This window comes from Copadichromis virginalis, linkage group LG15, assembly GCF_057382275.1.
Source record: "Copadichromis virginalis isolate Kocher_CV1m ecotype Utaka linkage group LG15, C_Virginalis_male_GT1.1, whole genome shotgun sequence".
Lineage (NCBI taxonomy): Eukaryota > Metazoa > Chordata > Actinopteri > Cichliformes > Cichlidae > Copadichromis > Copadichromis virginalis.
The window spans coordinates 20994544-21009081 of record NC_140632.1 but is presented as its reverse complement, the minus strand read 5'-3'; the positions used below and the strand labels follow the sequence as shown (position 1 = coordinate 21009081).

Here is a 14538-nt window from a genome sequence, read left to right as displayed (position 1 = left end):
CATTGCATTAATTCTTATTCTCATCAAAAACATTGATTGACGCTGTTGGTATTATGTTATAATTTGTATTACTGGTGTTATCATAATCACGTACTAACCTTTTCATTACAGGTGTAGTTGTAATCATTTTATATACACTTTGCATTTCTGTGCTTATTTAAAGAGTTGAAGCTCAGTCAGGTAGTTGAAGGTCGTGAACTTTGGCGCTATGATCAGACAATACGTGGTGTAAGGGATGTTGAGCTATGGAAAGAACACACAACACATATTTTACATTCTAATGGTGAGTCCTCTTCACACACACTAAGGTTAATTATGGATTTCCACAGGATTCTGTGCTAGGAGCAATTCTGCTTATACATGCTTCCCTTGGGCAGTATCATCAGAAGGCATAGTATACATTTTAACTGCTATGCTGATGACACCCAGCTTTATCTATGAAGACAGATAACACACACCAATTGGTTAAACTGTGGGAATGTCTTAAAACTAAATTAAGTCACACACAATCAAGTAGGAAACAACAACTGAATCTTTATCTTGTATTTCACTCAATGTAACCACAAAGAAGTAGATTTGTAATGCATTTTCTGTAAAGCATGGCTTCTAAAAAAAAAAAAAGTTTAACCTGTTACAGAAACATTTTCATTGCTTTTGAAACCAGTAAGCTGCTCTGCTTTTAGTCTATCCACTTCAGGAGAGAATAGAAAACCGAAAAACTCCATGTCATGAAGTCAATCATTGCCAGAGCAGAACAATATATACAGGTTAAGACATCCTCAGTAAACACACTGCAGATGATAGCTTTTAGTTGGCTTTGATGGTTGTGTCTATCCAGTCCTTAAACTTAGACACTCGAGCGTAGACACCAGGTTTCATGGCATTGGCGCAGCCCAGACCCCACGATGTGACACCCTGCACGACGAACTTGTTCTGCTCATAGCACACCAGAGGACCACCGCTGTCACCCTACAGGAGGAGAACACATGTGTAGAAATAACTACAGTTTTTGATTATGTTTAAGTTAACAGCTGCTGAAACCAGCCTAAAAAAGAGCAGGAAACACGAAGGAAGTTGGGTTTTTTCTGCATTATTGTGTAAGCAATAAACTAGTGCATATTTGCCAAATAAACAAACTATTTGGAATATTAAAAATCTCTTTCTTAGAAAGTAAACATATTTGTGTTAAAATGATGGGGGTAAAAGTGAGAATGGCTCAGGAAATAAGCCAAATACCTGAAACTACAAAAACAAAACATTCGTATTTAGTTATTTCCCATCCATTTTAGAAGCAACACAAATTTTCTATGTCTACAGTCCACACTGTAAATATTTGGGCTTGTTTTTCCATGTTTCCATGTCTAATGAATGTGTATGTTTAATCAAAATATGTTTGTGCCAATACTGAAAGTGATGTGTGCTGTTTAGCCTTTTTAACACACAATAGACAAAGTCAAGTGTTTACTTAAATCCTCAAGAGTGTTGATGACACTCTTTGCAGCCATGCAAATAACCTTTGATCTTTGTCTTTAAATTGTGCTACTCGGGTTGACTGAAATTCTCCAACATTTCTATAATAATTTTCTGGAAAGAACCCCAATAACTCTGGCAAACCAAAGAACTTCCTCTGTGAACTTTTGCAGAATCACCTGACAAAAAATGTCTGATCTTTAACCTCCCAGCTAAATAGTGAAAAGTCTGTTTGTTGCTCGAGTGAAATTGATGTTTGAATGACACAAACAGCTGACCACTGCATTCACCAAAGTGAGTTTACTACTTTCTGTATGCTCCATCAAAGCAGCTCTTTCACCTCACACACTTGAAGAATTTTCAGTATTTGAAACTGCTTGCCTGTTGAGTGCTACATGTAAGAAAGGACAGCTGTGAAATATAGCCCAAGCCGGTTTTCCCCAAATGCATGTGTAAGAAAGCAAATTCATAATATTTGATTCTTATATTTTTCATTTGCATAGCCACATCATTACTCCTCATACTGTTTGACAACTTCAGCTTGAAAGATGTCAAACTATGAGTGAGCTCTTTTTAATTTTCTTTTTCAAGGACAACATATCCCTGCAACAAACCCTTGCAACTGGGTACGCCATGTTAAAACTGCCATTTTTCCCACACAGTTCTTTCTATGTTGATGTAAACCTATTCATATTAAAGCTACGACTTGGAATGTTAATGTACTCAGAAAATCCTTACTGTATAAACCACATATGGAAGAACGGATGTAAAAAGTTAAAACAAGTATGTGTAGTTTTAGCTGGACTAACAGGTTTTATTTAATATAATTAAACATTCGTATCAAAAGCATAAATTACCTGTTATACAATCAGATTTTTCCAAGTATTGGATTATTGTACAGTTCCACATGCAAGTTATTTGATTTTGGTCATTTTATCTGTAAATTTCACAAATGTCAAAGCATCTTTGAGTTTATATTAAATTACATTAACGGGCCATTCGATCCCTATACAACCGTTGCAAGAGCTTGGTTCGCATTGCCGGCAATAAGTCGGACTCGTTCCCGGTGGGTGATGGGCTCCGCCAGGGCTGCCCTTTGTCTCCGGTTCTGTTCATAATTTTTATGGACAGGATTTCTAGGCGCAGCCAAGTGGCGGAGGGCTTTCGCTTTGGTGGCCTCAGAATCTCATCTCTGATTTTTGCAGATGATGTGGTTCTGTTGGCTTCATCGGGTGAGGGCCTCCAGCTCGCACTGGAATGGTTCGCAGCCGAGTGTGAAGCAGCGGGAATGAGGATCAGCACCTCCAAATCTGAGGCCATGGTTCTCAGCCGGAAAAGGGTGGAGTGTCCACTCCGGGTCGGGGATGAGTTCCTGCCCCAAGTGGAGGAGTTCAAGTATCTTGGGGTCTTGTTCGCGAGTGATGGGAGAAGGGAGCCGGAGATCGACAGACGGATTGGGGCTGCAGCTGCAGTAATGCAGACGCTGCACCAGTCTGTCGTGGTGAAGAGGGAGCTGAGTGTAAAAGCGAAGCTCTCGATTTACCGGTCGATCTACGTCCCTACCCTCACCTATGGCCACGAGCTGTGGGTAGTGACCGAAAGAACGAGATCGCGGATACAAGCGGCAGAAATGAGCTTCCTCCGAAGGGTGGCTGGCCTCTCCCTTAGAGATAGGGTGAGAAGTTCGACCATCCGGGAGGGGCTCAGAGTAGAGCAGCTGCTGCTCCACATCGAAAGGAGCCAGCTGAGGTGGTTCGGGCATCTGACAAGGATGCCCCCTGGGCACCTCCTGGGTGAGGTGTTCCAGGCATGTCCCACTGGGAGGAGGCCCCGGGGCAGACCCAGGACACGCTGGAGAGATTATATCTCTCGGCTGGCCTGGGAACGCCTTGGTGTTCCCCCGGATAAGCTGGAGGAGGTGGCTGGGGAGAGGGAGGTCTGGGCCTCTTTGCTTAGGCTGCTGCCCCCGCGACCCGGCCTCGGACAAAGCGGATGAAGATGGATGGATGGATGGATGGGTGGAGAATAATTAACTGTTTGAATTTACTATAGAAACATTATTACTATTACTAAATTCTATGTTGAACTGTTGTAAACAAATGAAACATTTATATATCTGATTTTTTCAGTCATTAGTTTCTGGAAATCTATTCAAATATGTCAGGTCAGTAAGATGAAGTAAAACACACACATTTTATAAACATTCCCCAGTTTTCATAGGTTTGTGTTTTTCATACCCGGCAGCTGTCCGCTCCTCCCTCGATATATCCGGCACACATCTCGTTGTTTTGAACTCTGCCATTCAGGTATTCTGGTAGATTACACACCTTGTTCTCGATAATCGGAAAACCCTCTTCTTTCAGGACACCATCGCCTCCTGTACCTGCCAACACACCTGTGTGCAATTACCTTCCTCCTCCTCATGGCCATCATCATAAGATGTGTAGCAATACATGTACAGTGGAGTTGACCAAACTGCTAAACCTCCCTGTCCAAGATGTAATGTGTTTAATTAACAAAGAATCATTAATTAGAAATTATGTTCAAAAATAGTAATTATTGCTGGTCGATATAGAGCCACAGTAAAGCTTATTGTTCAAATCCTGCCACTTGCTGGTGAAAGGTTTTCATTGCACTCAATGATTTTCCTTCTGTGTCAATCATCTCTACATTGGCATTTCTAAAGTGTGCGAATGAGTTTTTCAGCTTACAGTGTATCATGAGTTGTAAAGCAACTGTGAAAACATTTCAAACATTTGTTTTAAACATTTTCTTTAATCAAGAACAAAAATGCTAGAAAAAGATGTGAATGGGTATCACTATAGCACTAATACATCTTTGTTAGGAAAAAACTAACTTCAAATGAAACAGAAGAAAATAAAACTTGTGAAACAGTGGCTATTATCAACAAGAAAATCCTGCCTACTTGATGTCCCACCTATGTTTATGAGGACCAGATGTGGCTTCAAACAAACTTTGATTAAAAGCACATAAACGTGTGATTTGTATCAGTTTGTATCAGTCAGTTTTTACTCTGTCATTACAATAAGATCCACAGACATTAAAAAAAAAGCACACATCTATGTGACGTACCTTGAGTCTCACCCCATCCAGTTACAAAACACTCTGCTGTACTGGAAACTATATAGTCCTTTTCTGGGAGACAAGCTGGCTGCACGTTATCATTTATTATAGCAGGGCTGAAAGAAATGCAAATATCTTTAATGGCATTCACAAGATTAAACTCGTGTCAACAAGTTACTTATTTTTCTGCATACTCCGTTCCAAAAAGGTTGGGACACTGAGCCAAATGTAAATAAGTTAATATCACATAATATAATATAACAATTTTAATGCATGGGTGTTACCATTTTATTGCTAGTATGTATCATATTGTTACCAGTTTGTCACTAAGCTATTGCTAATTGGTTTAACTCATGGGGATACTTTTGCTCCTATATTATTACACAATTACATACATTTTAATGTAATATTATTCCAGTATGATTACTCTTCATACAACATAACACTTATACATTACTTCCACATTATTGGCTACTCGTTTCCACCTTATTACCCCACTATTATGATAGTATAAGCAAGCTGTAATAGACGGTGCTACCCATTCACGGCTAATTATAGATGAATTTGACTGATAGCACTATTGGTTTTTTTTTTCACACTTTCTTTTCATAGATATTGTGATAATTGTAATATCAGATGGATAACTAAATAATTAATAGACAGTATCTGTATGCTGGATTAAAGTATGAGAGCCTGTTTTCTAACAAGTCTGGTAGCTGAGTCTCAGTGTTAATACTTTCAAAAACACATATTTCATCCATGCTTCAGTCCTTCAGGTTAGCTAAGATCAAAGTTCAGATCTGCACCAAGTTGTTTGTGTAATATCATTAATAGCTGACCCAGGATGATTAGACCCATACTGACCTCTCTAGTTTAAGCAGAGCAATATCTGCTCTGTTTGGTCCCATTACTATTTTCTCAAGTCTCCTCTCTTGTTTCGATGGCTCATTGCCTCTCTCCGTGTGGATACCCAGGAATACCTTGTAGGCTGAAGGCCAAATGGAGCTGGTGGAATAATCAATCACTGTTTGAGTTATTGCAGAATTTGATTTTAATTGTTAATGGTGGTCCTGTTCCTACCTCTCAAAGCAGTGAGCAGCAGAAAGGACCCACTGAGGGTCGATCAGAGTTCCTCCGCAGACATGTTTTCCTATACTAGTAGAAAGAGAAACAGGTGTTTGTTTCACAATGTACAGACGAGATGCAGCAGCAGCTTGCTTTCAAAAACAAATGAACTAAAAAGTGAACAGACAAACAAAACCCAGGCCAAAATCAATATAAAATACTGTAACATATCACTATTAACATTCAATGTATTTATTTCTATAACTACAAGAACAAGTCTTTACAGTATTTACAGTTAACAGTCAAAAGTATTTAAATTACTCTGTACATGTTATATTATGAATGTAAGTCCTTTTGGTGTTATTTTCTCACCTGGTTCGGAGGCTGATTTGCCAGGGCCATGAGTGAGGATTCGACACGCAGCCGCCGACAAGACGACTAAAACAACGTTTTGGTTTGATTACTGGTGTTCCGCACTTCATTTCAACTATAAAGCAGTAGTTCATTGTCATGAATTCTCAGAAGATGAGTGAAACAAAAACACTGAATTAGTTTAAACTTTAAACTTTATAGTCTCATTAGCAACAAGCCAATGGAAAAGTTTGCACAAAAATAGGTTTATTAATCCATTTTACTCACTAAATGGATTTTATCTGGTATCTCTAGCATGTCTTGGTTAGCTGGACAATAATTCAGCAGCACCATGTATTGCCTCACAGTGTCAAAGTCATGTGCTGGGATCCATCAGCTGGCTGTGTGAACATGTTCCATTGCATTTTAGGTTACTGTAGATTAAAAAGACTGGACATCTCTATGTGGTAATCCTGCACTTTTTACCCTCTGAAATCTGGGACAGGCTCCAGTCTCCACACATTATTGAGATCAAGAGATTCTGCTCTTTTGGTTTGGCTTTGGCTCTTATGGCCTCATTTAGCATCACTCTATGCCTTCTATTTAGGTATAATTTAACAAATACGAATGTGGTTTGTGTTTTTGTAAGCAATTTTTTACTGTTAAATTAAGTTTTACTTTTGTGTATTTACCACTACTGGGGAGAACAAACATGGGGTTTGAGGCCTGGACAGAAGTGTTTTGTTTTCCAGAGTGGAAAATAGCTAGAGGTCAGTGGGTATCATTTCAGTCAAGTCCTAATCTGTTTGTCTGGGGTGATTTGTTTTGGTTTGAATTGCAAAAAGCCATGGTACACCTGCAGCAGAAGTACAGCTGCACAGACTGTTGAACAGTTCTGAGAAGTATTTTTAGGTTTGTTGTTGATCCTGCTCTGATGGATATTTTCATATGTGTACCTGGCCTGTATCACTGCACTCACTGGCTTTAGAAAGTCTGCCCACTACCATCTTTCCCATGATGGTATGATTGTGTGTCTTTGCACATAGTGTGCCGATCAAAATAAAGTTCCAACTCTGTCTGCCTGGATTCTCAGCAGAGCTGAACAGGATTTGGCTCTCCCAAACAAGTCAGCTCTTCACATTCACTTACTGCCATTTGTCTTTATCTTTAATTATCTGAAGTCCAAAGAGAAAAAAATATTTATTATCATCACTGGCACCTACTAGCTGCAAAGAGGTATTAGTCCTATTTCCACTTCTAAATAATGGGATTTATAGTAGCATGATAGAGCGGTGCAGCATAGATAGAGACAGAGATTTTTTATTGTTGAGACAATGTGTGAATTTCTCTGACCAAAACAATATTTGTTTGATAGTTGCTAATCTCATTGAACTAAATGAGATATTGACTGTTGTTAACATGGTTAGAATACCAGAACACATGTGGATAGAATCAGACCCAGGTTGAGATGAGTGAATAGAAAGCAAGGGTTACTACAGTCTGCAGTTCAGACTGAGCATCATTCATGCTGATAGAGTGGTTAAAAAGGTTGGTAGATGGTAACAAATTAAAATAAAACACACTGAATCTGAATGCCAACACAAACAATGTTCATATACCACAGTCAGGGATCTGGCAGTGTTCCCATATCCTGTCCCTATCAGTAGTGTAGCACCACGGTCCAATTATATCGTTGTCTGGATTTCTGCAGCTCTGATAGTGGACAGAGAAGTTAGAAGCTAGAAAAAAAATCTGTTCTTACCACAAAGAGTTTTTATTGCAACACCCACGCACTTACATTGCCGTCCAGACCCTTGGTGGGGTGAGTCTCTGGGGTGAAGCTGATGTGACTGTGAGGAGTCTGAGAACTCCACGCCTGGCATGTCACACCATTCGCAGTAACAGAGGTTGGACCTCGGTATGTCGCTCCATTTCCGATCTTGCAGTCTAAAACAGCCGCAGCGAAACAGGGGAAGTAAATGAAAGGTCAAACAAACTGGCAAGGAAGCACAACATGTGACACTTAAAGCTGATTCACCTTTTTCCGGTGGAGTCTGGATGGCAATGGAGGTGATGTGTGGCCGAGGAGAACTGACTTCTGAAGGTCTGACAGAGCATCTCTTCAAGTTGCAGTGCTCCCAGCGGACTGCGGGGTCTGTAGTGAAACACCAGGGAGCTTGGTCCCCGTCAGGGTTCCTGCACAGATTCCCTCTGAGGTCCCTGTTGTAAAAAAAAAAAAAGCCCCTGAAACTTTAAGACATCAACCTATTAAACAAGATATTTTTATAGAGTTATAGAGTTACATATAGAGTTAAGCCCAGAGAGGGGGCTTAATAAATAGATGGATCTAATTGGGGTTGGAAAATTTGTTTTTTGGTTTTTTGCCAGTCAGAATTCTGACTGCTAAAAATTTTCAAAAATTAAAATTCATGGATTTTACCACATAGGTTTAAGGTACATCTTCAGCATACTAACATTCTTCTTGTATGTAGTGATGAATTCCTGGTTCATGTTTGTGTTAGAATATAGTTTTTTTTTTATAATTTTTTTCCCCCTCTCAAGGTCAGCTGTCTTATCCTCTTGTGTCATCCTGTTGTGTTAGCCATAAAAACTGAATGTGTTTAATACTTACGCATCAGGGTAGGCTTCTGGAGTTTTGTAATGTCTGTGAGGAGTCATGGAGCTCCAACTTTGACATTCTTTTCCACTGATGGTCTCTGATGTTATGCCCCGATAACTGAAACCGTTCCCTTCATAGCAGTCTTCCTCATTTGGGGGGATCACTGGATCACCTGCAGCAAGGGATATTGAAAGGGGGGAGATTCACTCATTTTTGAAACACAAGGACGAGATAGATTAACTAACACTATACCTTGTGTGCGTGCAACCCCACACCGTGGCACGTTGCAGTACTCCCAGCGTTTGCTGGGGTCAGTTGTGTAGCACCAGGGCATCAGTTCATTGTTGGGGTTACGACAGTAGTTATTATCCAGACCTCTGACAAAGAAGATGAAAACATATTTGCACTGAAAAAATAATTTTGAACAGATTTCTTCTTTCTTTTCTCATATTTTTCTCATAAATGTTACTGAATAAATTCAATGAACATTTCAAACCATCTAATGTAAAGTAATATTAAACATTTTCTTTTTTGTTCTTTTTACAGTTCTTTTTAAATAAAAAGTATGCAGTGTTTACTTAATATAATAAGTCAAAGGAGCTTGCAAAGAAAAGCATCTGGACTTCTTTAAGTTACTTGAAGACGTTTCACCTCTCATCCGAGAAGCTTCTTCAGTTCTAAGGTCAAATGGTGGAGAGTCCCAGATATAAACCTAGTGGGAGTAACCCCCCACAGAGGGACAAAAGGACCCCTGATGATCCTCTAATCGCCTGAGCCAAGGTGTGAAACTGGGTGTGGGTCCCAATCAGCCAGAGTTTCGGGTGAGCTCATTGTGAAACCTGGCCCCACCTTATCATGCGAATTCCTGAGGTCAGATGGCCCAGGATGTGAGTGGGCGTTAAGACGTCTGGGAAGGGATCTCAAAACTGGATTATAGATGGCAGAGAGTTGGTGTCGTAAACCCCTGCAAAGATGGTCGCTCACAGTGGACATAGATGGCTTCTTTCACTCCTCTTTCAAACCATCTGTCCTCTCTGTCCAAAATGTGAACATTGGCATTTTGGACAGAGAGGACAGATGGTTTGAAAGAGGAGTGAAAGAAGCCATCTATGTCCACTGTGAGCGACCATCTTTGAACAGAGGCGGGGGTTTACAGACAATCACACACACACACACTCCTCATCGGACGGACTCTGTTGCAATACATCCGTTTGTCATGGACCCCACCGGTAACATTTGAACTTAAAAAGACTAATCTTTTACTTGTTCACAATTTTATTTTTATTCTATTTTTTTGCTACTTTGGGGGAAATTTTTATACTTGAAGTTCTGTTAAAACCTGTTGTAATCCTGTGTTGTTCACAAATTTCTTTTAAAAGGCTTAACATCACTGAAGTACTTTTAAGCCACACAACAGTGTTTGTCTGGTTCCTCTGCTGTTCATGTACCAGAGCTCTAAGGGTCGTTCTTAATCTTCTGATACTAGCCCAAAATTACTCATATACAGTACCAATGGATAATAATAATGGATTGCATTTATATAGCACTTTTCAAGACCCTCAAAGCGCTTTACAATTCCACTATTCATTTTACAAGACGAACTGCCAACTCTTGAGCCACGATTACCCTAATAACCAAGGTAATGACTCCACGTAGGTGCTACACACACTAGAGCTGAAAACTATTGACAAAAACTCCCACTAATATTTGGTTCACCACGTTAGGATGGACATTAATTCCTGAATACAGCTCTTACTTGCAAGGGTAGTTTTCTGGGGACTGGTTGTGTTTATGTGGCACCTGAGCCGACCAGCTCTGGCACGTTTTGCCAGACTCAGTTACAGCAATTGTTCCTCGGTATGCTACACCTTCCCCGGTGACACAGTCGACCTCTGGGACAATGGTGGAAGGTTCAGCAGCTGAAGACGGAAGAAAAGATGTATTTCATGTACAATCCAGCAAAAAAAGAAGTGAAGCATATTGTCTGTATTTTGTTGTCTTTTATACTTTCTTACAACTTCATTTACATAAAGTCTCCTTTAGTTCTATTCTTCCTTTTCTGTTATTCATTTTACTTATACTTTTAAGTAGTTTCTGGCAGTGGATGATGGTAGCTTGAGTTTATCTAAATATATATATTTCAATGTTTATTCAACATGGATTTCTGAATGGGCTGTTGTGTTTTGTCTACAAGCTGCTGAATTGGGATTTTGCCATCAATAAAGAACACCTGAAATAAATGTTGCCTGCTTAACTCTGCACCTTGATTGGATTTAATCATGGTACTTAAAATAGCAGGTCACTATAACATTAGTTGAACTTGAATAAACTGAATTTAAATACTTTGCTGCCTGTAAATAGATTGAGCAACAAAAACTATGAAGTTTGAATGTCTGGTTTCATTGGAACATGAATATATTTGTTTGTCTGCAACAACTCTTGCACATGACATTCTTAATTTATGACCATCATGCTAATTGTGTTGCAGAAGAACACGCTGGGCAACAAACAACAGCTGTGAAAGCCTTTTTGTGGTTCATTAATGAGGAAACATTTAAAAATGGAGACTTACTGCAGCGCGGTATGGCGCAGTAGTCCCACCGTTTGGATGGGCTAGTGGTGAAGCACCATGGTCGGGGATCTCCATCTGGATTTCTGCAGTAGTTCTCCTCAAGATATTTTTGTGGTAGACTGCACAGAGTATAAGAAGAAGTATCCAGAAAGTAATCCAGAAAAGGCTTGTTAAACTCACAAAGGTTTTGCACTTACCTGCTGGGATGGTAGTCATGGTTGTGAGGTTTCTGAGAGTCCCAGCGTTGGCAAGTGAAGCCGTTTTCAGTGGTGGAGATTTTTCCTTTGTAGTCCTCACCATTGCAGACTATACATTCCTCTGGGAAGGAAAATCCCTGATGTATCTGATATGCTGGGCCATGGATAGCAGATAATGTTGTCCCAAATTATATATTAGTATTAAACCAAATGAAGACCATTGAATGTAAAATAGCTGCTAGAGTATAATTAGATATGTGTGTGTGTGTGTGTGTGTGTGTGTGTGTGTGTGTGTTACCAGAGCAGCTGGGTACGTTGCAGTGCTCCCAGCGTTTCTGGGGGTCAGTGGTGTAACACCAGGGTCCCCCTTTGTCCCCATCAGGGTTTCTGCAGAAGTTGGACTCCAGATCTGCTCGTGGGTGGCTCTGTGGCGTGAAACTGCAGCAGAAACATTAACAAAAATTAATGTAATCAATAAAATACAAAATTTTATTGATGACTTATAAAGCACTGAATGGACAGGCTCCAGAATATCTGTCTGACTTACTGCAGCGTTATATGCCCTTTAGAGCTCTTAGATCTTGGTCACATCTAAGTCGAGACTGGTTCACAGAGGTGACCGGACGTTTGCGGTTGTGGCGCTGAAATTGTGGAATGATTTACCTCTCCACATTAGAAAGGCCCCGACCGTCAATCTTTTCAAATCCAATCTTAAAACACATTTTTACTCATTGGCTTTCAACACTGCATGAGAGTTACTATCTATCTACTTACTCATCTGTTACCTGGTATTCGTTATTTGTTATTGATGTCGTTTGTTATTGATGTCATTTGTTACTGTGCAATTTTTATGTTTGCACAGCACTTTGGCCAACATTTTGTTGTTATTAAATGTTCTATAGAAATAAAATAATAATAAAAAGATAAGAAATGGTTAAGTTAAATCAGTTGAATACATACTTTGGCCTGTGTGGGTAGCTTGCGTCCCATCTCTGACAGACCTGTTCTGATTTTGTTCTGGACTTTGTTCCTCTGTAATCTGTTCCTATCCCATTTGCGCATTCTAAGAGATATTCTAGAAAAGAAAAGAAAAAAGAAACAACAGGACTCTACTATTGTGTTGTATTCAATCAGATTGAACCACAGTAGTGTTTAACTTGCAATCCAGCTCCACTGTGTTTGCAGACACAGTCCAAACATCATTGATCATGACACATTGGCTAAAAATTAACCACAATGTTAGGAAAACTAAAAAGATCACACAAACCAGAGTAGAACAGTCACCAGAGACAAAGAAAATAAAATGCAAAAACAGACATTTCAGTCTTATATCACTTATATCAGGAATTTGAAGATCATTACCGTTTTTTTCATATAAAGCTGTGTTTCTTCTGCGCATGATATTCTCTGTTTTAGAGTTTGCAGCTGCTGTCCAGCACTCGCTGTCGTTTTCATCATACATAAAAGTCCTGTTTTTAAAAAAAGTACATATGTATATAAATGTAGTGTGTGTGCGCACTGTTTAATACCCAAGATGAAAACAATTGGGAGTGTGAGGTATGAACTTACCTGCATGTGAAGAGGGTTTCAGTGTTGCATTTGGTAGCACATTCGGCCAAAGTGCTGACTGAATACATTCGGTTATTCAGTGAGAGGATCCATGCCCCTTCAGTTCTGGAGTAGCCCTCTATCTCAGTAGCACCAACTGCAATCATACACACACACAAAAAAAAATCCCCCAAAGCTTTATTTATTAACTGATTGATTTGTTAGCTTATTCTTTGCTGTTTGCCTGAACATTTCCAAAATTATTTAAGCTTCTGTTACATTACTGGGATGTAATTAAGGTAGATAGGATAAAAAATGTAAGAAAAATCACTTTCTTTTGTTGATTTGACCTAATCTTGAATCAGAAAGTCTACATTATTAGTTACACTGGTGGATACTCTTATTAAGCATGTCGAAATTTTCAAATGGGGATGTCAATGTATTTACAAATGATCCTACTAAGGAAAAATTCACGCTTCCGATTCCTCTAAACACTAGGTTTCAGGATTTTTTTTTCTATTTTTTCATTCTGTATGATGGCATTGAGAGTTGATATCTCTATTTTGGTCATCACAGCCACACAGGTGTGTCTATTAGCATAGAAGCCCCGCCTACCTCCACTCAAACCTTCTGTTTGCAAGAGATAGTCAATCAGATAAAAGACAGCTAAAGAAGGTCGTTTTAGACCATAGATGGGCTGAGAGAAATTCTATCCATTACATCCATTATATAAAACATCTTTGCTTTGAGCCCACAGTTAACATCATCTATCAGTTGTAGACATGAGGTTTAGCTTTAAATTGATTATTCAATGCTGTCTGTTCTGACCTGTTTCCATTACATTTATGTGGCTGTGTGAACAAAAACTCTGCATTTAAGATCCTAATACATATCGATGAGGCACTCTCACAGTGAATCCAACAACTGCCTCTTCAATGGCTATGATACATTTATTAATAATTATCATTCAAAGATGAATATCTTACCACTGCAGAGCAAAGCTCCAAGGAGGAAAGCTGCTGTGTTCAGGTCCATGGTGAGACCCTAATATGATCAGATACCTCCTGGTTTATTGTTGGACTTCTTTTAGCATGTTGGGAGGACCAATAGGACAGCTCAGTTATTAGTTAATCATTGTCCTGACAAGGACAGCAAAAGGGCAGCAGGTCGAAATCCTTGTTTATGAGAGATTTTGGAGCAAAACAGAAGAAAAAAAATGTGATTAAAAACACAGCAATTTAATTGTTTTCTGCTGCATCGTTATGAAACACAGCTGGAGTGCATGTAACACCTCAAGAATTTATCTGTTCTCAGATGTAACGACTGGCCTTTTGAACTAATTATTCTTCGGCCAATCCTGTAAAGTTTTGGAAACTTTGACTCTTCAGGTAGCACGTGAAGAAGATAATAAAGGTTTATTATCTTAATAAAGGTTTATTATCTTCTTTTTATATTTCACTTTCATCTCTTTTGTATAACAAAATATAGGCTAAAGGTTTGAGTCAAAGCAAGAATAGTTTTGTGTCTTTATTATTTTTTGTTTTGAATTCTGTTTGGTTGCAGTGTTTATTTATTCATTTTAGTTTAGTTTTTATTAATTGAGTGATAGGGTGTGACTACTTTATCATTGA

The 14538-nt window shown here is 39.2% G+C and overlaps 1 protein-coding gene across 2 annotated transcripts; it reads right to left on the bottom strand.

The window, feature by feature from the left end:
• Nucleotides 1–514: 514 nt before the first annotated feature.
• LOC146692319 (plasminogen-like) lies at nt 515–13969 on the bottom strand. 2 transcript variants are annotated; one of them, XM_085432397.1, is made up of 19 exons: nt 13894–13969; nt 12929–13064; nt 12722–12828; nt 12320–12434; nt 11658–11797; nt 11360–11513; nt 11163–11281; nt 10347–10509; nt 8843–8967; nt 8603–8762; nt 8009–8190; nt 7769–7917; nt 7590–7683; nt 5992–6106; nt 5635–5709; nt 5419–5559; nt 4564–4670; nt 3708–3853; nt 515–969 (listed from the first exon to the last, which is right to left on the bottom strand). In XM_085432397.1, the coding sequence occupies exons 1-19, from the start codon at nt 13940–13942 to the stop codon at nt 808–810; spliced, it is 2439 nt and encodes an 812-aa protein (XP_085288523.1). In that variant the 5' UTR covers nt 13943–13969; the 3' UTR covers nt 515–807. The 2 variants fall into 2 exon arrangements, with proteins under 2 accessions (XP_085288523.1, XP_085288524.1); XM_085432398.1 differs by having other exon boundaries at nt 11360–11480.
• Nucleotides 13970–14538: the final 569 nt, after the last annotated feature.